This window comes from Chaetodon auriga, chromosome 6 (genome assembly GCF_051107435.1).
Source record: "Chaetodon auriga isolate fChaAug3 chromosome 6, fChaAug3.hap1, whole genome shotgun sequence".
NCBI lineage: Eukaryota > Metazoa > Chordata > Actinopteri > Chaetodontiformes > Chaetodontidae > Chaetodon > Chaetodon auriga.
This window is the reverse complement of record NC_135079.1, coordinates 4,332,066-4,358,485: the sequence shown is the minus strand read 5'-3', so window position 1 is coordinate 4,358,485 and position 26,420 is coordinate 4,332,066. Positions and strand designations below refer to the sequence as shown.

Here is a 26,420-nt window from a genome sequence, read left to right as displayed (position 1 = left end):
GTGGTGTAACCACAGTCAGCGCAGAACCCAGGCAGCGCGGAGTAATGCGTCCGCAGTACCTTGGCAATGATGCTGCAGAGCTGAGGTCCGTCCTGAGTGAGGGACAGCAGGTTGCTGATGGCACTGCCGATGGTGTGAACGTTGTCCGATGAGTCGATCTGTTTGATCAGGACCTGCAAAGGCCCAGAAACGCAATTCACATTGTCAGTAACTGTTGCTTTCAGTGGCGTTTAATGATAGACCCACGCTGAATTCAGCAGGAACACTGGGTTAATGTCTCATGGCTGGGAGTTATGATTCAGTTGCATACCCGGATCTCATTGGCTAAAGCCATGTCAATCATGTTGCTGAAGGAATCACTGACGTCCGTGAGGATCTCGTGGATGGCCTCCCTCATGGACTTCAGGAAGAACTCATCGTCGGTGTGAAGGCACCTGCGGGTGAGGGGACATTTCAGATGGTGTTCCACATAAATCTGCTTTTTACTGTCTTTCCTTCTGATTCAGCTCTGTGGAGTTTTACCTCTCTGTAATGTTGGTCAGCTCCATGCACTTTTCCAGCAGAGATTTCTCATACTGCAACAGAAGGAAGAGAATAACGCAGTGATGAAACATATGAAAATAAATGGCTTTGCGTCAAAGTTTGTCTTTTATATGAGATGAGTAATCCAGATGCACTGCTTGAATACAGGCGAGAAAACCCCTGGGCTTCATAGATAACAGATAGTTATGTAACTATGATGTGTTTTAGTTTAATTTCGCAGCATTTTTGGAAACTGAAATCTCAGCATCTTTTAATAAGTAATCACTGATGACTGATATTTAAAGGATCACTAACTGTTGAAGTCTATAAGAATAAAAGTTTGTTTAGGCATCAGACTGGCTTCACATGCCAACGTCTTCCAAAATCAAAAGTCACCTTCTGCATCTCGGGTGGTGTGTTTCGGGCGGCGCTGTACTCATGCACCAGTGAGCGCACGTGGCAGTTGGCCCTGACGGCGGTGCTGTGGACCCTCTGCCAGCGGCCTTTCTCCAGCCGCTGGAACATCTTGCCGAGCTCCGTGCTGACCACCAGCGCTCGGCGGAGGAGCGTCTGCAGGTTGTTCCTGGCCACGTGGTCTCCTGCGCCGACCCCGGAGGCCACAATCAGCTCTCCCTGCTGGGCGTCTTCCTCAACCCCGATGGGTTTGGCCTGGAGGACACACATACACTCCACCTCCGTCATGTGGCGGAGGTCCTCCATCCAGCGCTGGACCGAGTCGACCTGGAGAGACTGCATGCGGGTGCTGTGGGAGACATGAACAAAGAAAGCAGATCAGAGCCAGGACGGAGATGTGGAAAGACCATTCAGGTCCCTGCTTCCGAACTGATTCGCTGATAGGAGATCATAACGTACACTGACTGTTTTGTTTCATTGCTCTTTAATCTAAACTACACATTACCACAGAAGCACATTCATACAAGAAATGCACTCAGTGTCACACGGATGCTGCACTGTATGTTGAGGACGGTCGTGTCTCAGAGCCGGAAGTCATTTGTGCTGACAGGCCTGCTGACTAAAGCTTGACTTGATTTATATGAGAAAACCTTAATCACCTTGGCCTCCTCCACCAGAAACAACATGCTTAATCAGTAGAAAATTAAGGAAGTGGTTACTCATAAATTCAGACTGATTGTTGGGACAGTGACACATCATTTCACTTGGCTGTGCCACCCTTGAGCTCTCGTTATATCAGTCCTTCTTCTCAGTTTTCCAATCATAAGAGAGATATTTATTTGAAGTCTGTTCAGAGTGGTGTCTTTTTGTAATTGCCTTTCCAAAATCAAGTGTAAGGTCTCGAATAATCCGTCTGTCTGTCTGTTCTAACATTAGCATGCCTTGCTAACTAGTTATGCACAACAGAAACCTAACATCACCCAAAGCCGTCCACAGAGCTACACTGCTGATCTTCCTCCACCTCCTGACCGCCATCTACTGTTGAATAATACACTGACTGACTATACATAATTACCTCATACAACCCCTCTTAAAAAAAGCTGAACTATCCCTTTAAGTCAAGGACCCATTATTTTAAAAATCACCATAAATGTTGAGTGTTAATCTGCCCGTAAACTGCGTACACACATACCGTGCTAAATTGGACAGTAATTTAGGGTCCAGAGCTTAAAGGGGGTCAATTATAAAATTATTAATCTGAGTGGGCTTTGCTGTTAATTTATATGTTCGAATAAAATGAACCACTGTAAAAAATGTGAGTTACAGTACCACTAAAACGTTCATGTCAGCCCTCATATATGCAAATAAACCCCCCACTCCTCCTCTCTAAAATAAATTCCATCTATGCCTCACAGTCTAACCGGAAAGCAGTAAAACACCACCATCCTAAAGTCAGTGATGTGTGCTCGGGGTCAATTATCCACGGATAACTGCCGGTTAACACACTCGCTCATTTAACCTGTCATTTTCCCTCAGCACGGAGGTGGCTTTAACGACGGGCTTCACCGAGCAAACACTCCTCCCCGCTTCAATCTCTCCAAACACTGACCCTAATGAACGCAGGCTTAACAGGGCACACCAGAGTCCTGCACCCGGCGAGTCAAAGCCCCCTGAAAGCGGACGGATCGATGGCTTCAACAGCCACCTCTGCTTAGAGTCAACACGAGGCAAAGGGTCCGTAATGAAGCTTGATGTTTTCCTCTTTGCTCTCTGGGTATTGTCTGCCATTTGTGGGAGATGGCAGCTTACTGGAGACATTGCGATATTGCATTTGTATTGAATATTGGTGGATCTGGTTGAAAAGAGGCATTGTGGTTGTGTGTGCACTCAAAACAAAGATTTGTCATTGACCAGCGGCAGCCAACGTCATTGCATAATATCTTGGAGGCAGGTATTGGGTTTCAGCTTTTAGCCAGAGCCGGTTACACAGCACTGGATCATTAGAAAGCCACAACTCCAATTATATCTGATCCACTATCAAACCATGCAGAGGGCGGCTGTTTGCTGAAGGAAATCAATGCAGAGTTTTGTTAAGGTCAGAAAAAGGTCTCATTAAGAGCTGAAGCACATTAACACAGCGGACATGAGCATAAACTGCTCCTCAAAGGAAGAGGAGGAACTCACAAGGTCACCAGGAGAATATGCATTTATGTCACATCTGAGTTTCACCTCAAATTATCTAAAAACTTTAGCCGTTCACATTATTTCGTCTAAGCAGTTTTCAGCCTGACACAGAGCACTAACTTGAAATTTTTGAGTAAAACATTGAGTATGGAGCACGAATGCACACTCACAGAGCCACAAATGCATATACTGTATATATAGATATATATGTACATAAATTATACATTCAGTCAGTCATCTGTCAGGTGAGGAGGTGGAATAACGAGTCAAATCTGGAGGTTGCAGAGCGAAGAAGCTCACCGGCTCAAAACTCTCGCCAGAAAATAAATCTCCCTCAATCTGGAAAAGGATGAAGATGTAATTATCCGTAAATGTAGACTAGAATAAATAACTGCACGGTGTTACACAGTGCGGTAATCATTAATGTGGAGCTTGTTCTGCTAAGTGGAGTAAATGGCTTCGTAGTGATCACCGAGACTTCTGAAAATGGATGAGATACGAGTTTTAGTTTAAATCTGGGCGATTAAAGAAATTAATTTCTCCTAAATGTTCCTTGCGAATAAAATACTGCTGAACCGCGCTTCAGTTTTTTCCTCAAACCTCCTCAAATCCCTCCCCATTTCTCAGAAACTGTGAGATCCTGTTAGAGATTAATCGCACGGCGGTGAATAACACAGTGACTCAAACTGAGTGAGTCGAATTAGCCACAGAGAGCTCGGAGAGTCACTGCCCGGCTGAGGAGACGAGAAGAGCTCTCAGCTCTTAATTGGCATCATTTTCTTATACGTTTCAGCCAATTAACCTCGTGTTTTTGTGGAAGACCAAACCAAATGACACAGAGACGCATAAAAACGTCCAGATTTGGTTGTTTATCGGACACTCCGAGGCTGAAAACATATAAACAAACAACCAAATCAAATCTAAAATGAGCAACAATATGCAAAATTCTCTTCACATCTGACCCGACGCGGCCATTTCGAGCCATTTTCCACAGTTACATAACAGCATCACGTAAGGATGAATGCGTCTTGATTTACATGCCCATCAAGCCACAAAACCTTCCCCTGACTGCGGGGAAAAAAGATGATAATAATAGGCTTGTTTTCCAAAGGAGGGGAAGCGGTGCACTTCAGCTCGCAGGGAATGACAAATATTTACATGCAGGGCCAAGAGAGGGTGAGGCGACAGCGGCTCCATTATCCCGGACCGGATCCACTGGACGTGAAGCGTCACTCGTTCCCATCTGCTGGTGGCTGTCAGCGAACCGAGCAATGATGGAGATATCCTTGTTTTTGTTTTGAAAAATGTTCCTGATAAACAGGTTTTTGGAGCGGGCATGGAAGTCCACTCATTTCTCTGTGTTTGATGTGCAAGTTCTCTGGATTATTATTATTATGAAACCATCATTAATTAATATTTGGTTTGCTCGGTCTGATGCAGAAGGCTGGATCTGCCATGGAGACCCTGGAGCTGCACAGGCTGCTCATCATGATAGTTTACCATATCACTGCCTTCATGTTGTTTCCCATCACAACATCACAAACTGTTTTGCACTACTGTTATTAATGCTAACACACCTTCATATCCATCACATTTATCTACATTTTTCTACTGTGCGATAGTACAAATACTGTATTTATGATCCATAAACAGTATTTTTCTCATATGCAATTAAATATGGCAACAGTATTCTTATAGGTATATAGTTGATTTTTATTTTGTATACTTATTTACAGTCTGTTTGATCTTTTTATGTCTCTCTTTTTATTCTTTGCTGACTGTAACAATGACAATTTCCCAGCATGGGATTAATAAAGCTTTATCTTATCTTATCTTATCTTATCTTATCTTCAGGACCATTACAGGAGGTCACTCCTGCCTACCTCTCAGTGGCAATGCACATCTTACATTTAATATAATATTGCCTATCCATCTATATATCTTCATAGATACATTATATAGAAGTACTGCATCTATTTATTAGAGGGACTTAGTGTTTGATATAAATACTGATGAAATATTACTGAAAGGGGAATCTTAAATTTAATCAAGGCAAATTTATATTTGTTTAATTGAACTAAAGTGAATTTAAATTATCTGTAATGCTCACCTGGATGTCAAGCCAGTTCCATTAAGGCCAGTTTTTCAAACAAGGGATTTGGTTTATTCGCAGTTAAGTGAGTTTGTGATCCTCCTCAGCTTTCAGTGAAACTTTCTGATGTGCAGCGAAGACAGGCAGCAGTGAGACGCACTGTTGGTTTGGTGTTTTCATGGGATTTGAGGACAGTAAGAAACATACAGAGCAGCTTCACCCACTAAAAAGGGACTGGACTCAACATCATGAAAAATAAATAAATGGAAATTAGATTAAGTTAATCTGAAATTGGGATGGTGGTGGGTAAACATGGCACATCATAAACCAAGAATGAAAAAATCTTGAAAGATTAAAAGGAAGAATTACGTAACTTTTACATGGAAACCTGCAGAAATCTGACTGAAGGCTGAATCCTGTCCAGATTTAAGGTTCACTCACTCTTCCTGTAACACTTCAGGAGCTTCTATGATTCACTTATTCAACCTTTCATGGGCTTTGAGACACATGGAGTTGCTCTGCCGGATGAGTCACCGAGAGGCTGCTGCTCCGACTCTTCGCCTCCATACTCGTCTGTCTCTGAGCTCGACGCCACACTTACGACAGAGACAGAGAGGTTTGCGTCTGCACAGTCAGGCTGCGAGCGCTCGGTTGGTTTAAGGGTTAAGGTTGGAGTTTGAGTTCGGTTGAGGGCTGCAGTGGATGCGATGGTTGGCTGTGTGAGGATTTAAATGAGAGTATTTATGTCAAAAATGTGTAGAAGCCATGCGTGATGCTAAACAGCTGGTCGAAGGGACTCTGGTTTGATCGAATGTGTTTGTTTTTGCACAGCTTAACTCAACATCACACACAAAAGCACATGCTTCATTCATACATAAAGAACTTAAACTAACTCTCAGGTTCACAAATACAATGAAATACAGAACTATCTGCACAAAAATAATGAGTAGAATGACCTGCAGATGAAAACAGTGGCTCTTAATAGACAGCTGGTAAACACTTTCTGTCCTCTTTCAAGTGTAAAATCTCTCCTCTCTCTCTCTGAACCTCACTTTAACCCAGTGGAATTTCAAAAAGCTTCACTTGCTGCTTCAAAGATGGACTCATCTGCTGACAGCCTTTCCGTGCTGAGGGAAACCCTCGCCGAGCACAAACAGGGAAATCTTACAGAATCCCTCATCGCAGGGTCTGAGTCAGTCTGTTTTGAGGCTAAAAACAGCAACCACGTCCGCATGAAAACACACTGCAGGCATTCATCTGCTCGCGTGTGCTGTCTGTGGGTCATTCGCTCGTGAAGATAATGAAAATAAGTGACCACACGAATGTGCTTTCAACGCAGCGACGGCCACGTCTTTGGCTAACATCGTGTCTCAGCCCAGTGTGCCGTAGAGCTCCGTGGTGAATGTGCAGCAGACGGCAGGTTTGAAACCTGCACCTGTTGTCACTCAAGGATGGCAGTTATTAGACATCAGGAACTAGTTTGTTCTTCGGGGGCGGTTGCCCATTACCGGGCTTGTTCTCTTCTATTGCTGGAGGCCTCAAGTGATGTACAACACTTCACAGATCATGAACACAGGCTGAGTAATGTCTGCTTCTCTTCAGTCGGCCGCGTGATGAATGATTTCCCCACACTTCATGCCACCCTGCCGTCGACTGAGAGGCATCTCGCTGATGTTTTGAATGAAAATGGAGACGTCCTGTGTGGCTCAGTCGGTCCGGTTTAATGAACGTGTGTGAAATTAACATGTTGTAAAATACAGATAATGCACTCCAGGCGCAGTTTGTGGAGGAAAACACGAGAAAGAGGGAAGTTTTACACTGAGCAGGTGATGGTGACAGTGAAATATAAAGTGAGAAAAATAATCTAGTTTGATACTGAAGCCACATTTCATGTAAAAATGACGGACGGGCCTTAGTTCCAGCGTCTAAAATGTGAGAATTTTCTGCTTTTCTCCATGTTTGTGATGCGAACTGAGGGAGTTGGATTGCTGATAAGACTAAACAAGCAATTAGTTGGCGTCCCCTTGGGCTTCGGGAAATATGATGGCCATTGTTCACTAATTGGACAAACGATTAATCGGTAAACTGAGATGATAATTGGCAGAATGATCACTGACGAAAATAATCATATGTTGCAGCTCTAATTAAATCAATCAATTAGTGACTTAAGCGTGAGTAATTCAATTTTCTACTCTAAGCGTTCATTTTAATCAAATTACTGTGCTTGTCTTTCCACAGTAAGGTGTAAACAGGCGTCAGTCCGCTAAATCTGTAAAGGAATACACTTCATTTGCAGTCATTTGCACTGGCGTGTTCAGATTGAACAGGAAGTGAAGTTTCACTTTGCTGCGTGTGGAAATTTGACTGTCTCTAAGATAAGAGCAGGCAGGTTCTAGGGTTTAATCTTTCATGCAACTAAACAGAAAAATTTCCAGGCCAGATGTTAAGAACACTTTCTTGTCTGCATTGCCTGTCAAACTTACAGATGTGTGCGCTCGTGGTACAGTACAGTGCGGCGCTTTGCATAAAAGTCTTCATCAAAAGTCTGAAAACATCTGGACTTGTCCAGTAACTGCATGTTGTACCACTGACAGTCCAAGCAGCTTGTTTGGAAAAGAAACAACATGTGTTACTTCATGCTCTTTAGTTCTGTTTTGAATCTGACTGGATTCAGTTCAGATTATTCTCTGCACATTTCTCTGATATGGGAGCACAGTGTGAGCAGGACGAAGCCCTTCATGGTCGTCCAGTGTCTGGTTTTCATGAATATCACAGTCTGACGCCTGATGTCACTTATGAACAAATGGAAATCTTTCTCAAATACCACAACAGAACCGCAGTCCAGCGGCGCAGAGTGAATGGAAATGTGGGCAGAATGAGCTGCGAGATTTTGAGGACCAGACCATTGTGGCTTTGGCTTCGGCCGAGGGAGGAAACAAGGACACTCTTGTCCCTGAGAGAATTAAATATGGAGGCATACATACAAAGAGACCAAATAGGATGTTCTTGCATTCCTCTTCTGCTTAAAAACCAGAATATTGGCAAAGAGACCTCTGTGAGCAAACCTTTGTGCACAGAGGCTGCAGCTCCTCTGAAAACTGCCTGGCTGAGTGAAGAGGTGACAGACGAGCTGAGAAAATGGTGAAAGCATATGCGAGTGGTGCTTTTGAATGTGTAAGTCATGCCTTGATTTTCTGGGCAAAGGTCGAGTCTGAGCTCCTCCCGTAGTAGCAGCGTGGTAAAGGGATATTGCGGCCCCTGACTGGTACAGTCGGATCCTGGCAACCGGGGCAGACATCTGACTCCCAGATGTTTCAGACGGCCTCTAATGTGCAGCCAAGTCCAGACTCACCTAAAGCAGCACGCCGAGCCTGATTCTCTCAGTGTGACCAGCTTCGGCGTCTGCTCTGACTCACCTTCCTGCCCTCACACACGTGTGTTAACGTGCATAAAAATGCACCTACTGCGGGCATATGTGCGAGACATTATGCTGTGGATTCTCTCCGTCTCAAACCGTCTCCAGCTGACTCGTCTCACTTGATTTCCCTCCAATCAGCAAACCCACACTTATGCAACTTCCAACATGCCTGCATGGGCCCAAAACACAAATCCGCGGCAAAAAAAGAGAAGATACGCAGGCGAACGATGGCGCAGGAACTCGGTTAACCCGCTCGCAGCGTCGTGGCCGAGCCTCTCTCAGACTGTAACCTGAGGCCTGGATTGTCCAGCTAAGCCAGTCTGGACAAAACGCTGATTCTGTTGTGGAGATGTTTGTCAACCGAGTGCATGTGTGCGATCCGTCTGTGTTTGCAATTTATTTTAATACAATTCAGTTGTTTGGCTCCTTTCATCAGTTGATTTACTGACTGTTGCTGAGCCATGTGCTGCGCAAATAGGATTTATTTTTCAGTGTGTGTATGAGGGACAGACAAAGCAAGTAAGAGATCATCTGTTTGTTTACGTGTGTGTGTGTGTCTGGTTGCCTATGTATGGCGTGACAGCTGTACTGATTTGATATCCAAGGGCATTCATTACGCGTCTCCTGCGATGCTGTGTAAGCATTCGTAAAACACAAAACTGTCAGAAGATATATATTCAAATTTATTATCGATGACTGAAATACAGTCAACCGCAGCAGCTGATGAAGAGGCTTTTCCCATTAAAAAATAAGAAGCATCAGCATCTGGCACTTAGCGTTTCACAACAGAGACATAAATCACGGCCGTGTGATAAGAGTTTCGTCTTTTGTCTCCAAAAGGAGACTTTTCTGGAAGTCAGGAGCAGGAGTTTATTTAAAGATTGATAGTCATGAAGGTTTGAAAACACACAATGGGTTCTGGATGAGTTTTCTTTGGCCCCGAGTCATTAAGACATGAAAAAGGATGTGAAATGTCGATTAAAGCTGCATAATCTCCCCAGGCCTCCAGCTTGTGATGGAGCCAGTTTAGTTGATGGTTCAGCAGTTCAGAGAGTCCAGTTTAGGTCAGCTGGCAGGTTTTCCCAGTCAGCTTCTCGTGACTGCCTGACAGCGTGGAAGCAGCGCCGCTTCAGTTTCTGATTGTTCAGTATGCGCAAACTTCTCTTTTTGTATCTCCACCACATGTGTCTGACAGATTTTTCTGCATTTTTGGGTATAATCTCCAGCTTATGTGTGCTGATATGCACCTCAAATATGGAATCCAATTGCGGACAGATGTTTTCAGGTCTTGTGCGTGCATGGCAGCGAGTGTGGAAGTGTGTGTTTTTCGATGTCTTTGCGTTATCACTAAGGTTTTGACCTTTGCACCTCCTCCTATTGACGGCTTCTAATTTGTTGATCTAGGATCCATGGCTTATATCTGACTAAGGCCGATATATTGGATTGGTGATGTTGAACCAACAAGCATTAGCTGGTAAATATTTCCAGAAGCAGATATGGGGGAGGTGAGGATGAGATTTTACTCAGCAGCTTCAGGGCTGTCGGCCGATAACACCTGCTTCTCAACATACACATGAACCATCTAAAGTTCAATTCCAGGGTTGCTTAAGCATCCAATATTGGGAAAAAAAAGAAATTTACTTTAACTTTATCATCCATTTGCAGTTAAGGCAAACACTGGTCAAACAGAGGAACTGAAGCGAACGCTGCTGTTGCTCATTGTCACATTATCTGATTAACAGGGATTGAAGTAACGTCTGACATGTCTCATGTTGATGCATTTCTGTGTCTTCCATCTCACGGCCCGCTGAGACCTGCCCTCCGCATAGCAGCCCGATCTGTCACCAAACATCTCCGCGATACAATCATCCCCTCACAAACCATCGAGGACGACCGATGACACAACTGGACCCCCGTCACCCCAGTCTGTTCCCGTGAGAGCTGCCACGATACAAGAGCCTCTCACACCACTGCAGTGCTTTATTAGAAGGAGATGGGGGCCAAAGTACGCTGAATTTGTAGGGACCCCATCTGCAGTGAAACAGGAGGGTTGCTATGATGTCTATTATTGTCAGTCTGTTGTTTGGATGTGTTTGTCTGTGTGCATCTGTATGTGTGTTTCTGTGCACGTTTACACAAGAAAGACATGACAAGCTACATGGTTAGCCAAGCATCTGTAACTCTTCATGGAAACATACCTAAGCCTTTGCTTTTGAGTTTAAGCAATGTTACAAACATTCCAACCTCCCCTCACTGCACTGTGGTGTCAGCAGACTTCTTAGCAGTTTATGTCTCAAAACCACAGCAAATACAACCAAAACTAGCCCGATTGCTACACACCATGTGTAGACCTGTGGGACAAGTGGGAAAAACATGCTGTTGTTGTGATTGAGGTGAACTGGCCCTTTAAATCATATGAAGCGGCTGTGACTGCGTCCACGTCTGAGCTGTATTTCAGATCAGATCCACAGCGGTGCGGCGTATACTTGCCTCATTGGGGACGAAGAGAGCGAGCTGCTCTGTCTGGAGCTGCTCTGAGGAGTCGCCATTCTGTCTGCGGCCATCTTACTTCAGCTCAGCGCCTGAAACACAAGACGATCAACGTAAACCTCAAGCTTGCACATGAAGTGAGAGCGTCGTCCTTTATCAGCTTATTTTCCCGTCAAATGTGTCTCAAGTATTTAACAGTCACAGCCAAACTGAATACTCAACACGTCCATGAAACGACTGAACAGGCCGATTTTGGTTTCACACAAGACAGCAGCAGCGCCCTCCTGCATGTTTGCACCTTCCTCCATATGCTGACTTTCTTGCTCTTTACACTACATCACCTGACTTCTTCTTTTGTTCCGTCATAGTCACTACAGCCGCTAGAGGTCACCGCGTAGGGATAAACGGAAACATCGCTTTTAGTAACTTACCTGCACAGACGACCTATATGTCCGTTTATCTGGCGAGGACGGGCTGGAATACGACACATCACTGCACACACACTGAGTACAATGTGCGCACACACACACACACACACACACACACACACACACACACACACACACACACACACACAAACACTGCATCCTTCTAGCTGCGCTGCTTGCCACCGCAGTGTTATCCACTACAATATCTCCTTATTGATCCGCCTCCAAGCATTCTATTCTTGTCTCGTCTTTTTTTCCTCCAAGTAATTCAATTATCAATAAACCTCACTGTTTTAAATAGCTGCAAGCTGCTGGTGTGCCAGTGGAATAATATTTCTTATCTTCTAATTTATTGGCTGGCTGCCAGCCAGTGACTCTCTTCCCTACTTTGAGCCTGAGCAAAAGAGGCTGACGCTCTTAAGTGCCCGCAACTTTATTCTGCCGTTTTATTGATGTATCCCATTTAGATTAGTCCATTTTCAATCGGGAGAAGCCACAGTCGCCCTCCTGCCTGAACCACACTCTAATCCTTTTAGATAATGATATCCTGCAGTGGTGTGGTTACAAATTTCATGTTTACTGTGCAGTATAATTAGCAGGTAGTTACAAAGTGAGACTATCTCTCTCTCTCACGCATGCAAACACACACCCTGCCGGTGTCACGGAGCAGGTTTCAGCTGCGGCGACCTGCTTTTCATTAAAAGCTTCCAGCGTGTTAAGGGATCGATAGGCGTAAACAGGGGAGCTCACAATAAAGCAATTGAGGATAGAGGGATGGGTGATGCACGTGAGCCGCCGCTCGTTTGATCCCACGTTACTCTGCTTTTTCACTGCCGCAGTGTTTGAGCCCAAATGCTACGATGACAGAACAAATGATCCATTCTGTAGAGTTTGGAGAAGGAGAGGATCGGGCACAGCAGCGCATTGGAGGAGTCACCAATTCTGTTTAACTGCTTCAATTGCTCCGAAACTCCCCGGGCTACGTAATTATGAGCAACAAGGGCACTATTTAATGATGGATGAGGAAAAAAGAGTTTTTTTGAGGGGAGCTGAGTGACTGAGTCAGTGACTGCGATTAACAGATACCCAGACGGATGAATAGGTGAAGAGACTCATAAGACAGATAAAAGCAGAGAGAGAGAAGAGGGAGAGAGCAGGAAGAAGAAGATGCAGAGAAGCAGAGAAATGGGGAGAGGAGGGGGTCTTTTAACCGCAGTCTTGGCATGGCTCCTCCAGGGCCATTTTCAGAGAAAGCATCACAGCGAATCAGAAATTATACCAATACCGTGCCAGGTCCATGGAAGGCTGGAAGTGAGCAGGGTTTTGGAGGAAAAACCCTTCAATGCAGCTAAAATAAAGTACAACAGAACACTAGAGAACAAGGGCTGATATAATTGCACCGTTATTATTACAACAGAGGTGTAGATTAATTATACTGACCCTATAATTGAGCTCAGGGTCACTGCCAACGAGACACAGATCCAGCAGATTCCATTACATGGTGCTGCGGCTCGTTAACGGCGCTCTTCTGTGGATTACCATACAAATGGAGATGAGTTGTCCAATCAAGCAATTCAGTCCTGAGCACTTAGAGTGTGCCACTAAGTGCCATGTTAAGGACCATTGTGCTGAAAGTGAACTCTGTCACTCTGCTGTGAGTGGCCACCGACTGGAAATGATGAATGAGGGAGGAGAGCGGAAGGTTTTTAGCGAAATGTCAAAGTTTACAGCAGGTTGTCGGTGTTTCTTTTACAGCCTCCTGGCCCGGTTTGGTTTTGGTACAGACTGTGCTCTGTTATGCCGTAATAATTTATGTAATGTAACATTTAAGAGCTAAAGCTGCACCTTCTATCTGTTTAAAGCTGCAGGCGCCACAGTTTAAACATCCAAGTGCACAAATGCTGCAAGTGCTACAGAAATATGAGTTTCCTAAGCAGATGGTCAGCTCTGACAGGATCCTGGCTAATTTTCTTGCCAGGGTGGACATTTCTTTTCATGTCTGGGCTGAAACCTGAGTTGCCCTGTGGGTTTCCCCGCTCGGTTGCTGTGGAGAGCGTGTCGGTCGTAGGTAAGTCAAACAAAGGACACCTCTGTCTCGGCCTTATGTCACACGCCGGGTAAAATAACAGCCACTCAGTAACTCGTCTGTGTAAGGGAAATGACTACAGTGTGCATTCCAGATTTACTGCAGCACTTGCATTTATTCTTTGCATGTGGGAGATTTAAATGTTGGAGTGGGCTTGTGTGCATGTTTCTGTCACTTGCAGTTTTCCACTGATGTTTCCTGTAAGGTCTGTCCTTAGTTAGTCACGCCAGCTCCTGCTTTTAACATGGGTCATCTGATGCTGCCTTATCTGAGCTCAGTAACCTTTACACATTCTGGCTGTAGACCTCAACTGCTTGACTAAGCTTGGGAAGAGCAGTGACAGAGCAAAAGGCCTAAATAACGAGCTTGTGTTTAAAGGTTTTGCACCATAAAGAAGCACAGTGAACTTTCAAGTCCAAGAAAACCTCAGTGAAACTAACAAATGACCAAAAATGACAAGACGTCCATGAACATAAACCTTTCTAAACAGTATGTTAAATACGATTGCTTAAATAATATTTCTGTTTTAGGTGCTTTCAATGGGCACCATTTCCCACAAACCCAGGACTGCCACCAGTTAAACAACCCCAGTTTGACATACTGACTGTTGGATTAGCAGGTTATGACAGTGGACCGTCACTCAATCTGCTGTAACAATAGCATAACTTCCTTCTCACCTTTTCCCAAAAATCCTATACAAGATTATGTTGGATGAGGACAATTAGGATGATATAGACTCTTCACACAGTGAAAAAACTCACAGGGATTAGAGTTTTTTTAATGTTAACTTATTGAATGTTGTTTGAGTTTGTTAAAATCACAACTAACAAGTAGCTAAAAGTGTATTTTAGAGTACGCTTAAACCCCATGAACCTGTGATATTGGCTCCTATATTTTGCCTTTAAAAGAGCTGTCAATCAATATTGCACTTTTCTAATGTTAGTGGATTTGTGACAGACTATTTAAAAAATGATTTTGAGCACCAGCAATATCCTCCCTTCAGTCCCTATGTGCTTGTTTCCATCATTGATATAAAGGGAATGCGTAAGGCTAATGTACCACCAAGCATTCATTGTTCACTGATCTCATTGTCTGTGCTCTCTGTAACTGCAGAAATCACTGGTTAAAAATACATTTGAGGTCCTTTTTATAATATTCTGTGGTGAAGCAGAATGCCTCTTGCAGATTCTGGGTAAAACCACCAAAAGAATACAAAAACTGGTCTGCAGAAAACAAAATACCGCAGCGCTGTGGCTTTGCTTCAGTGTTGTGCCAAAAGCAATGAATTTCTGTTTGACAAAAACAGAAGAAATCAGACTCTGAGGAAAGTGGGAGATACAAGCAATGCCACTCACCATTTTGAGAGGCCCAAAGCAGCTTGAGTCACTGTGATGGAGTTCAGGATGAAGTGAGTCAGGCTTTGTACTCCAAGTTTAATGTCCTTGTTGTTTCAGGAGTGCCTCATTGTGTAACCGATTCCTTACGGTTTGGCTTTATGTCAAAACTGTCAACAATAAAGGACAAAATGCTTCTTCCCCTGCTGCTGTCCAAGCCTATACAGACTAAAGAAAGCATCTACTAAAGAAGCTGTCTCTGGCCTTTGGCCCTTAAATACAGTGGACATGCTCCGCATCGGCGACTCGACGGTGCCGTGCTGCCCGTCCTCTCATTGAGCTGGAGACTGGATTTGCAGGAGGAGACGGCGGCCACAGTCTCACCACAGAGCTGTCATGTGGAGAGGAAAGCAGAGCAGGATGGGCACTGTATGGGTGGTTGGGTGGGAACATGCTGGAAGCAGGCTGTGCTGAGCCATGGACCCGACATTCCCATCCCACACACAGTGGGCTGGCTCAAAGTGGGCCCTTGTACTTGGACAGAGAGACCCACTCAGGGCAGCAGATAATGCCTGATGAACTGTTATAGTCTGGACATTTGGTGAGTCAGCCGAAGGTAGCTTTTACACAATCGTACTCACAACTCTCTCCAAAGTTATGTCATAGTTAGTACAATACACAATAGACCTATACCCTTTTTACTGATTTGATTCGGCACTTTATAGGATGTTCTGTAAACCCAGTGAATGTCGAGTAACAATCACACATCATACACTGAAGGAGATTTATACAAGGTCCTGGAAAGACATTTAAATTGCTCCAAAATAGAGTAAAACCTGTTTGAACAATAACATAGAGGGAGCCACGAAATAGGTTATGGCACAGGATGCGATGAAACAAACGCTTCGCTAATGTTGCTAGCATGAACTGAATATGTACTGAAACCATCTGGCACAAGTAACATCTGTCTCAACCATAATAATTCCTGATGTGATGAACTTTCAGATGTCTTCACTGTTTGGAAAAAGTGACAATAACATGTGCAAAATGGAGCACAGTACTGAACAAACTGTGGTAGATTTAAGCTAACGTATTGTAAGCTAACATCACATAAGCTAATGTCACATAAGCTTACATCAGCTTAGCTTAGTTGGCAGGAGTTTACAACAGATACAGATGATGAATTGATAAATTTGTCATAAAGTACCAAAATGACCATCAGTCTGCCTCTTCTACATGAAGCAGACATTGGACGTATTTGTTCTCTTCAGACACAACAGTCCTCCACTATCTCAGTGAGTCTAAATGCAGTGCATTCCACAGATAACATTGGTGTGGCCAACTTATTTTAGGTTGGGCTGTTTTGCCAGGCTGACACTCAGCTAAAATATGTTTGCTAGTTAGTAAGAACGGCCTCTGTAGCGCTACCGGAGGAAGCTAACTGGAGGCCAGCAGCTTTCACTTGCTCCCATTTTCCCAGGCCGTCCAAGGATCTGAATGACCTTCTGAACAAACTTTTTGGCCACAAGCCAAACCTCGAGGCTACCATCAGTCCATTCAGCGCTGGTGAACATAAAACTGACACTGAGACATGTCATCTAGTTTTGTCCATGTCCAGAATAACTTCTCAAACTACTATACAATACTCCGCTGGCCATTTTGTAAAATATGTCGCAATAAAAAATTGTTTCGTTCCTCGGACCCTCGGACCCCGAGAGCTCTGCCAGATGTTGCATATTAAGCCATACTTAGGATGACCAGAGGTGGATTCTGCTGTAGGTTTGGTTTGAGAAGTTTTATGAATGTTTTGATGATGATGGCATTCATTTTACGAAGCTGTCAGAGTAATCCACACTGCAAATAACTTGCAATCTACTGTGAACTATGTTAAAACTTGACATTTGATAATTTTGTCCACGTACACCCACATGGACATTTAATGAATCCTGGATTAAAATAGCTTTGCCTCTGCCTATATCCAGGTCTTCCGGTTGTCTGTAAAATAGCACATCCTTCAGATTTCACCTCAATCATTTCTGACACTGAAGTCAAACACAGTGGGAACTACCACTGAAAACACTGATAGCTCCCATTGTTAACTCCGGATTCTTATAATCACTAAGTTTTCTTGGCATGCGGGGCACATGCAGTACAAAAACCAGAAAATAACACTTACAGGGCAGCATATTGACTCAGTCTGCATTATCACAGATGGTTGTTGTAGTTATTTTGGAGATGCTGGAACTTAAATTTGCCTTTAAAGAGACGCAACAGCATATTTCACGGCAGCGCCACTGCAGCCGTGTGGCTAATGATAGAAAAACAGTGTCAACGTCTTGACATGTCTCAGGGTGATGGTGACAGGGGCTTCAGGAGCGTCACGGGTTTGAGTGGGACACACCGTGATGTCAGGAATGAATGTGTAGGAGGATGGAGAGGGAGCACCGCTCCCGTTTCCATATATTTCTACTGTAGAAAGTGGATGTGCAGTGTTTGGGAAGGAGATTGAAAGAGTTGAGAAAGAAGTGGAGAAAATGACAAGTGTGAATGTGGGAGATGGATTGTGGGTAAAGCAGATAACAACACAAGACTGTACAAACACTCGTATTACATTAATGCTTCTCTATCTAATATATGGGTATGACCTGTTAAACTTCAGCCAGGTGTACACACAGTATGTGGATATAGAAGTTTTATCTCTGGACTGCATGATTACAGTTCTTAACACTGCCATCTTGATCATCTGAATGCTTAATAAGATGCTGCAAGGACAAAAGCCTCACAAAATAAAATGTTTGCTAAAAGCAGCCACTCCGAAGGGCCATTATTTAACTGATCACTCGAGCTAAATGATGATCATATACTCCTTAATCCCTCACTAACATCTTTAAATGCCACGCTTAAACACTTAAGCTTTGACTCAAAAGTGAAACCAGACATACAACTGCTTCAACTCTATTATCCCGCAGAAAATCTGGTTTGCGACGATGCATTAAAACACGTAAATCATAAGAAAGCACAGATGACAACAAACAACAAATATATCAAATATGGGCTGCACTGGACTGAATTTATGTAGAGCTTTTTTATCCAAAGCACTTTGCAATTTGCTTCCCACTTATCCATTCACACACACACACACACACACACACACACACACACACTCACAAGCACACACCTTTTGTCGCAAGCAACCATGCATTGTATAGTTTTCTACCATAAAAGGCACTTGTCTGACCTGAGTGTTTCACTCAAGGACACTTTGACATGTGGACAGGAGGAGTTGGGGATAAAGTGGTCAAGAACCAAACCAAATATAGAGCCGAATGAGGGCAAATCTTTCAGTGGCTAAAGGAACAAAAGAGACTCTGCTGTGCTGCATGCAGTACATTGACAAGTGATCAATATGAGTCATCTTTCCAGTGTCTTTCCAGCAATTTACTGGATGAGTTAAGGTTTGAATAGAACAACATAACAGGAAAACAGGAAAGACGGGAGAATTAGAGGTTATCAAAAGTTTCTCCAGGGATGGCACAGGGTTTAAATCGTTCTCTTTCTTTGTGAGATGAAAGTGTTGGAAAGTTAACACCAGTGGAAAGCGAGGGCGGATGAGCTGAGGAAGCATTAGACTGCCTCCTTAATGGCTCATTTAAGTCTTCCTGACTTATAAAAATCCATCTGGGGGAAGGAGAGAGCAGGTTATCACTCAGTATCTGTCACCAGCCTCTACAGAGAAGACGGACTTGCTTGACATATGAAATGCTCTCCAAACAGTGTACCTGACAGCGGTTTTGCTCCACTGTACTTCTGTCACTCATTCTGCACCCATCCACTGCTACCCAGGATGTACACTGGATCTCAAGGCACTAGAGGAAACTTCATACTTTGGCAGTCTTCTCTCTCTTTTGTCTACTTTTTCGAGCAGCAATCAGCCGAGCAATAGACTTTACAGCATGGATATTCAGAAAGAAAGTAATTTTCCAGCATTTGTGCAGTCATCTCCTGCCCCACGATAACAAAACCATACAATATAATGCTTTTCCAACTTAACATGACACACATCGCTATTCTTAGCAGTGCATACAGTAAAGGCACTCCATAAAAAGTTAACTAGAAATTAGGCCTGTTTTGGTTTTGTTTTGCACACCATAATTGCCCTCTTGTCTCTGTATGCACCAGTTTGGGAGCTGAAAACTTTAAATCCTTCCCCAACACACTCCTGACTGGACTGAATGAGAAGATTCCCTTGTAAGGCCAAAAACTGTGCAATCTATTTGGGTCTGTGAGCGTTCTTTCCTTTGGCATAATAATATGGACGTGCCCTCACAGGGTTTCTAGGCAACCTGCGCTTATGGAGATGAGATCAGACAGGGTCAAGTTGCACACACGCACAGAGACACACACACATACACAACGACCTGCAACCCCGACCACGGTCGGAGATCAGCCACCCTGTTGAATGTCACACTAATAAAAGTGGACAGAGCGCTACAACTGATAGCATTTACACTTCAAGGCAGCAGTAATAACATCAGCTCCTCATTCCTCAGACACCAAAGGAGCCTGAGACACATTTTCCCTCCCAAAAAAAGATGAAATTCAGCTGCATAAATAACTATATTGCTTCACCACAAGTCTGCTAAAGTGAACACACTGTCGTCTTGGTACTTTATGGTCAGCTATAAAAGTACCCGTAATTCTCATTTTCAAGAAAAAAAAAACAGATGATAGCAGCACCATACCTCCTAAGAGCTCAACTGGCCCCAACTTGTTACGCCAAGGGAAATATCCAAATGCATTTTAAGCTTCCACTTCCATCGACAGTTAGCAGAATAAATAACAGGAGGAAATCAGCCGGCGGAGAGGCAGCGCTCAGAGGTAACAAAAGGCTTCGGAGTGGAGCTCAGTAGCTTCGGGAGCAGCTCCAACAGGCCAAAGACACTGGAACTGGATGCTGGCTCAGACTGGCTCAGTGAAGGGGATCGTGTGGGTACCTGACACCGGTCAGCAAAACATCAGGAGTTGCTTAATAATGAATGAGAGAGGCCTGTAGAGAGGCAGCACACGCACATACACCACATGGCTAATAGGGAGTCACACTGACATAATTGGAGACAGGATTACAGGTAAAAGCAGGGTATATAACCATAATCAGTCTGAGCAACTTGACACATGTTGCTAACAGTGTACTCTGTCATCACCCCGCAGCTCTCCACACTTTACACAGCGGGCCACAAGTGTGTTTAGTGCTAGTTTATACTCAGACAGATTCTGTCTAGTCTTGTTAAGCTTAAGTTTCAGTGCAATAGCTTCAAAAAAAGAGACATGATTGAGGACATCATGATTGAGGACATCAGGTGAGACTGAAAATCTGCAAGATCAGTCAGTTACAACCAACCGCTGTGTCCAAAATAACAAGATTGAGGGGTGTTGCCATGTATGACTTAACCTCTACCACACCCACCTCAGAGTCAAAACATGATTGGCCGAGATGTAGTCCTCGTGGCAAAGAAGAGGGGAAAACCCAATCAGAGCCGAGCACAGCCAGCAACGAGCAACAAAAGTTAGAACCGCTTTTCTCCGATGAAACATGGGATGAGTCACCACGGAGCCGAGAAGATATCAACAAACACTGAGGTTAAGGCCAGGAGACAGGAGTGCATCCATTTGAAAACCTGTGGTTTTGGCTGACTGGACCTTTGTCAAAGCCCCGATAAGTCGATGCAGAACACCAAACCAAAAATCCAAACACAACACAAATGGTGTCCCTTAAAAGTGCTGAAGGATTTGTGTAAAACATAACATTTTGGGGTTTTTCAGCCCTGGCAACAGACTGAGGCAAAGCTAAGTTCCCCCAAGGACCACATGCTGAAACATTTTTAGAGAAATGCTGTTTGTGCATTGAAATCCCAAATATATTGCACAACACAGAAGAGCAAATACACCAGGTCAGGACTCGCTGGTATCCCACGAGTATCCAGTTTCTGGAGCATCTCTGTGATGTTTTGAGACACCTGGATATCGTGGCTGAAGTAGGATGCACATCCACAGACCCACTGCAGTGTTATAGTCGCCTAACCATAGATATAGCTTAACCATATGCTATTTGCTATAATCAGAATCTTTTCCTAACCTTAAACATACTTTACATGCCATAAGCTGCAGAAACCATGAATGTTAACTTAACATTGATGGTACATTTTTACCTGTTACCAAGACCGTACTCTGAACTCTCAGCTGTTTTAGTGGAACTGCTCGGGCTCAGTATGAGTTCCCCATAAAACAGCAAGACCTCAGCTTCCCTGAACGAGAAAGCTCCATAAAAGTAACTGAACACTTTGCATTGGAGGCATTTTTACTTTGGAGTGTAAAAGTTACGAATATCAAAAACCTGACTATCGAGCTTCCCTGCACGTTAAATTACATCATTGTTTCATTGTTGTTCTCTATTTTGCCTACGTTTTCTCTTATCCTTTTTACTTCAGCAAAAATAATTGATCTTAACACTCATGGGATGCAACAACATTGTCATAAAGGACTGTACCATCAGCAATGTCAGTGCATACAGTAGCATTTCTGCTGCTTCTCCAGCATTGTCTAGAATATTGTGGCCAAAGGTTTAAAGTTAGTGATAAATTCTTGAAATCTGTGTCATCAGCCTCCAGGTTGGACTTCAGGCATGTGGCCAAAACAATCCTTTGAAGCAGATTCCTGACAGCAGCAGGAGCTCTCGACCCTCTGCATCATTGCCTGATCTTCTCCTGTCAATCACACGGAGAATGACCTCACTAGCATTTATGTCATGCAGCTGCTTCAGTTAGATGGAGTGCTTTGGCAATGGCATTGGCCCAGTTACGGCCCACCTTTGCATGTCAGAGAAAGCCGGCTACTACGAAACGCTGGAGGAAAGCACGATCCATACGCAGATTTATAGCCAGCTGTCTGTCTATCCATCTCCGCCCACGAGCCCCTATGATGCAAATTCATGACGTCATATCCAACACCGGGATCATAAATTAACCTTGCATGGGCACTTGGTTTAGACATCTCGTTTTGGCTCGTGAGTGACCTGATATTATGGGCCACACACAAAATTACTAAGAAAAAAAAAAGCAGGGAAGGAGGGGAGGAGGACGTAATAGCAGTAATTCCTTGCTAGTCAGCTCTACAGCTGTTTGACATTAGGAGGTGGGAGTAAATTAGGTGGGCTGGGTCTGTGTGTGGGTTAAGGGAGAAGGGAAGAGTAAGAATCAGGGGTGGAGGATAGGTCCGCTGCCCAGATCTAAGCAGACTAACACAGGCACCACTTCAGGGCCGGGTGGAATTTTTCAAGGCGTTTTCCCCCGACTGTTTTTCCAGCACCGAACTAAAGGCACATGCAGGGTAAATGGGACACACATGGGGTCAATGTGATAAGTAAATATCGGCTGCAAAAATCGCAAGGTATGCAAGAAAAGCTCCATATGTGCCCAGCGAGCACACACGTGGCACTTCAAACAGCCATTTCAGTGCTATTTTTTCCACGAAAAGTAAACACATGTAAGAGTTTTCTGGGTAATTAGGTCTGCCAAACAGTCTGCCATGTGTCATTCGAGATATGCAGAAAATCCTCAGAAGAAAATACTTAAAAAGTGTGATTTCAAGATGAGATATTCATCGTTAAATAGGTGCAACACCGACTCTTTACTGCTGCCATTGAACCAAGATGTTACAAACCATTTGAATTTTATTAAGTTTCATTTAGTTTCACAAGTTCAATCAAACAAAGGACTTAGAAATAACAAACAAGAGGAAAAGCCCTATTTACAATGTCACAGATATAAAAGATACATGTATGACAAGAGGTGAAACAAGTACTCGATTAATCAATTAGTCACTGGACAGAAAATTAATCAATTGTCAAGAAAGTGTTTTTCTTAATTCAGCTTCTTAAATGTGAGGATTTGCCGCTTTTCTCCATTTGGTATCATTGTAATCATTGCATCATTGGCAGAAATGTTAAATGTAATGTAATATATTCACAGATATGTTTTCATTTGTGTATAATCACCTGACAATAAGAATCACTTTGGTTTTGTTACCTTAAAATGAGCTCGGTATGTCTACAGAGGGAGCGGGTCCCCTTCAGCAGAGTTCACCATGTTGCACTGTTTCTACAGAACAGACAAACCAAACACTGACTCTAGAGCTAAAGAAAACAGCCATATCTGAAGGAAAATCACAGCTAACATCAACAGTTTAGAGATCTTAATAACAGTTTGCTTTACATTTTCAAACACCTCCTCTGAGTTACTCTCGCTGCTGGGAGAGACAGACAAAGGACAAGGACACCATGGTAGGGAAGGAGGAGTAAGTCCTCAAGACTCCCTCAGGTGGTCTCAACAGCGTCAAGACTTTTTCACAAAGAGGAGGGAGTGGTGACGCAGCAAACAAAAGCACAGAAGTACTGACGGCTCCATTTCCTCTCATGATCTCCCCAATGAACCGTAGCAAGGGTCAGAGAGCAGAATACAGCAGATGGCAATGACAGAAACAACAACTAAACACACTGAAGCACACGACCTTCCTCCAATTAGCAGATGGAGATTGGAAGAAAAGAAGAGAGTAAAGAAAAAGAGGTCAACACTCGAGAAGCTCCACAGTGACGCTCTAACTCAACCGGTCTGATATTGATTTATCTCCCAGTCTTGGGTCCCAGAGTGGCTGCCATATTGGGCCCACCTACGCAAAAATTTATACCTGCACTCTCCTAATTGAGTGCCCACTCTGAACAGAGAGCCTCCACTGAGTCATGAGGGCTATCGCAGTGATGTGTCAACAGTGGCCATTACCCGCAATAAAGCAGCATCAAAGATGTGCACGTGACACACGTGCAGCGTCCACACTTTGATATGTGAAACATTGAAGTGGGGTTTTCATGGGTGCTGCATCACACTGTGGTTCACCATTATTTAGAGTGTCTGCCGATGATGCTCAGTCAGCGAAGAAGAAGAACAAGAGTTTCATTTGTGTTCAATATTTATTATTATTAGGTTTCATTGTTCTAATGAATGAATGTTTAAATCAACAGCAGGAGTTTTTTCTTTGACCACATTTGTTTGGAAGCCATAAAAATTGTCTCCTTGACTAATGTTGGAGACAGGCAGCTGGCTCCATGTGGAGGAAGATGTTGTCTGTACTCCACCGAGGTCAAAGGTCAGCAAATCAAAGGTAGCAGCCCAAGCTGCTGTTGTTGCTGTATGCTTGTTAGCACATAAATGCACCACATTTGTCATGTGTTTTATTTTGAAAATTTACCAGATTCTCTACATCATTCCTGTGCAAATGTTACTCGCCTGGTGAAGAAAAAGAAAATTAGCGGGCATTTGGATGGAAACAGCCGGAGGACTGGCCGACTGTAAGAGAAATAGCTTCTGGAGAACTCCAGACTTGTGGGAGGAGGACCAAAATGACCGGGCCCTGACTCCAACGGGGCCACACAGACACAAGGAGGAGGGTTGGAAAAATAGCAAAAGGCAAAGAAAGAAACTACCTCCTTCAGAAAAAGAAGCTACTAATGGAGAATGACAGACGCTTGGCAAGGTCCAGCTCCAAGACTGGGATCTTAGCCTTGTGCACCCCTTGAACGTGAATCAGCCTGTTGCCTTGTATTATAGGAGCAGCTATATAGGATGGGTTTGGCTGGCTTTGATGAGTGAAAGATTGATGTTGAGTGTAAAGCCAGCTTAGCATGAGCATGCCAGTTTGAATACACTTTTCTCTGGCGCTGGCAACTCAAAAACCAGATTCATGCGGAGCAAAGTGCAGCTTCACATTTCCAAGTTTAGCTGTGGTCACGAAGTTCAGTCACACCCTCAGTCACTGCTCATCAGACTGCATTGGCAAGGCGTTGTCTTAATGTCTCAGACAATGAGTGTGGGTGTGAGGCTGAGGAGAGATGAGATATATTTTTTATACAGCGGAAACCCTATGATTCCCTGTTTGTGGAGGGAAAACCTAATTAAACAGTGTGACGGCACAGCGAGGGCCACACCTGCATGTGTGGTTCATGTTAACCACGCCACACCCTCCTCAGCTGTTCACCAGGCAGGCCAGAGGAGAATGCCTGGCAGAGAGTAACTACCAGTCACCTATTATTAGATAGAAGTGCTAAACAGATGTTTACAGGAAGTGGTTGTGATAGCTTGTCATCTTCTGATGCTAAAGGAGCCATTAAAACTGACACTAAGCCTTCATTTGCTTCTAGGCGTGATGAAAACTGCAATCACTTCGCCTTGCACAGATTATTATTATTATACCAACAGCACACAGCAGTCATATTGTAAAACTTGTGTGAAGTAATCAGGATAGGTCAAATGCTAAGAGCTGAGCAAGTCCTCAGATGATCAATCACAACATTCATTCCCACTCAAAGATCCAAAATTGCTTCAGTCATGAGTCGATGATCTCTCAGGAATGTTCATATTAGCAGGTGCAGGCCAATCCGCAATTAGCATTCTAATATGGCTGTGCTGATAGGCTAAACGCTAACATCAGCACGCTAACATGCTCACAATGACAACCATCTTATTTTAGCATGATAGCATATTTGCTAATTAGCAGCAGGCCTGAAGTGATCTCATGGTGGTGCTAAATGAAAACTCAGAGGATCACCAGTGTCTGCTGGATTCATCCTCTGGGAAACGTGAGCGTGTGTACAAACTTTCACAGCATTCAATTGTTTCTAAAGTACTATATATATATATATATATATATATATATATATATATATATATATATATATGGTACCGTATATATATAGCTCACTACTCTGCACTGTGTTGTTGATTGTCATATAATTATACAGTAACATCATGACTCAGACGTTCACAGAAATGCCTCTGGTCCTGGTAACACATCCTTTTAACATCCACCCTTTTTTTAAAGTTTTGCTTACTTGGCATACCCAAATGGAAACGCTTCTAGCAGAACTGTGAGGCCAAACTGCATGTATGAGACTTCGTTTGAACAGTACTTTGTACTTTGTTCAGCATGTGCACGAATAACAATAAATCAGACTTTATGCTGAACTATGCAAATCACCACATACCTTCTACACAAACACACCTGTGTAAGATCCAGACATCCGGCCTAACCTCATGGAGCGTTTGGTTTGTGGTGTCACTGGTGTCCTCAGACATCTCCAAAACATCTCCAAGTGGCCAACTTGTGCTTTTACTCACTATTGGAAAACATACTGAAACATTCTGCATTCAGCTGCATAAAGAAATGTGTATGGAGTGACTTCGTACCTTGAAATCGTTTGGCTCCCGCGCAACCTAAACCACCTATCCATACACCATTGGAGAGGGAAAATGATTGGTTACAAAGGTGAGTGATTGACTTGTTGATAGCCAATGACAGCAAAGATACACAACAGAGCCGATTGGCCTTTCAACTGGGGGCGCTTGCT

The 26,420-nt window shown here is 43.7% G+C and overlaps 1 protein-coding gene across 1 annotated transcript in view; it reads right to left on the bottom strand.

The window, feature by feature from the left end:
* Positions 1-26,420, bottom strand: part of insc (INSC spindle orientation adaptor protein) — a 43,021-nt gene that overhangs the window by 14,017 nt on the left and 2,584 nt on the right. Inside the window, exons 2-6 of the mRNA XM_076733498.1 lie at positions 11,121-11,212; positions 919-1,285; positions 523-575; positions 311-434; positions 60-173 (exon numbers count right to left, since the gene is read on the bottom strand). Of these exons, the coding sequence (XP_076589613.1) occupies positions 60-173; positions 311-434; positions 523-575; positions 919-1,285; positions 11,121-11,194 (732 nt within the window). The 5' untranslated portion in view covers positions 11,195-11,212. The remainder of the gene's footprint in view (positions 1-59; positions 174-310; positions 435-522; positions 576-918; positions 1,286-11,120; positions 11,213-26,420) is intronic.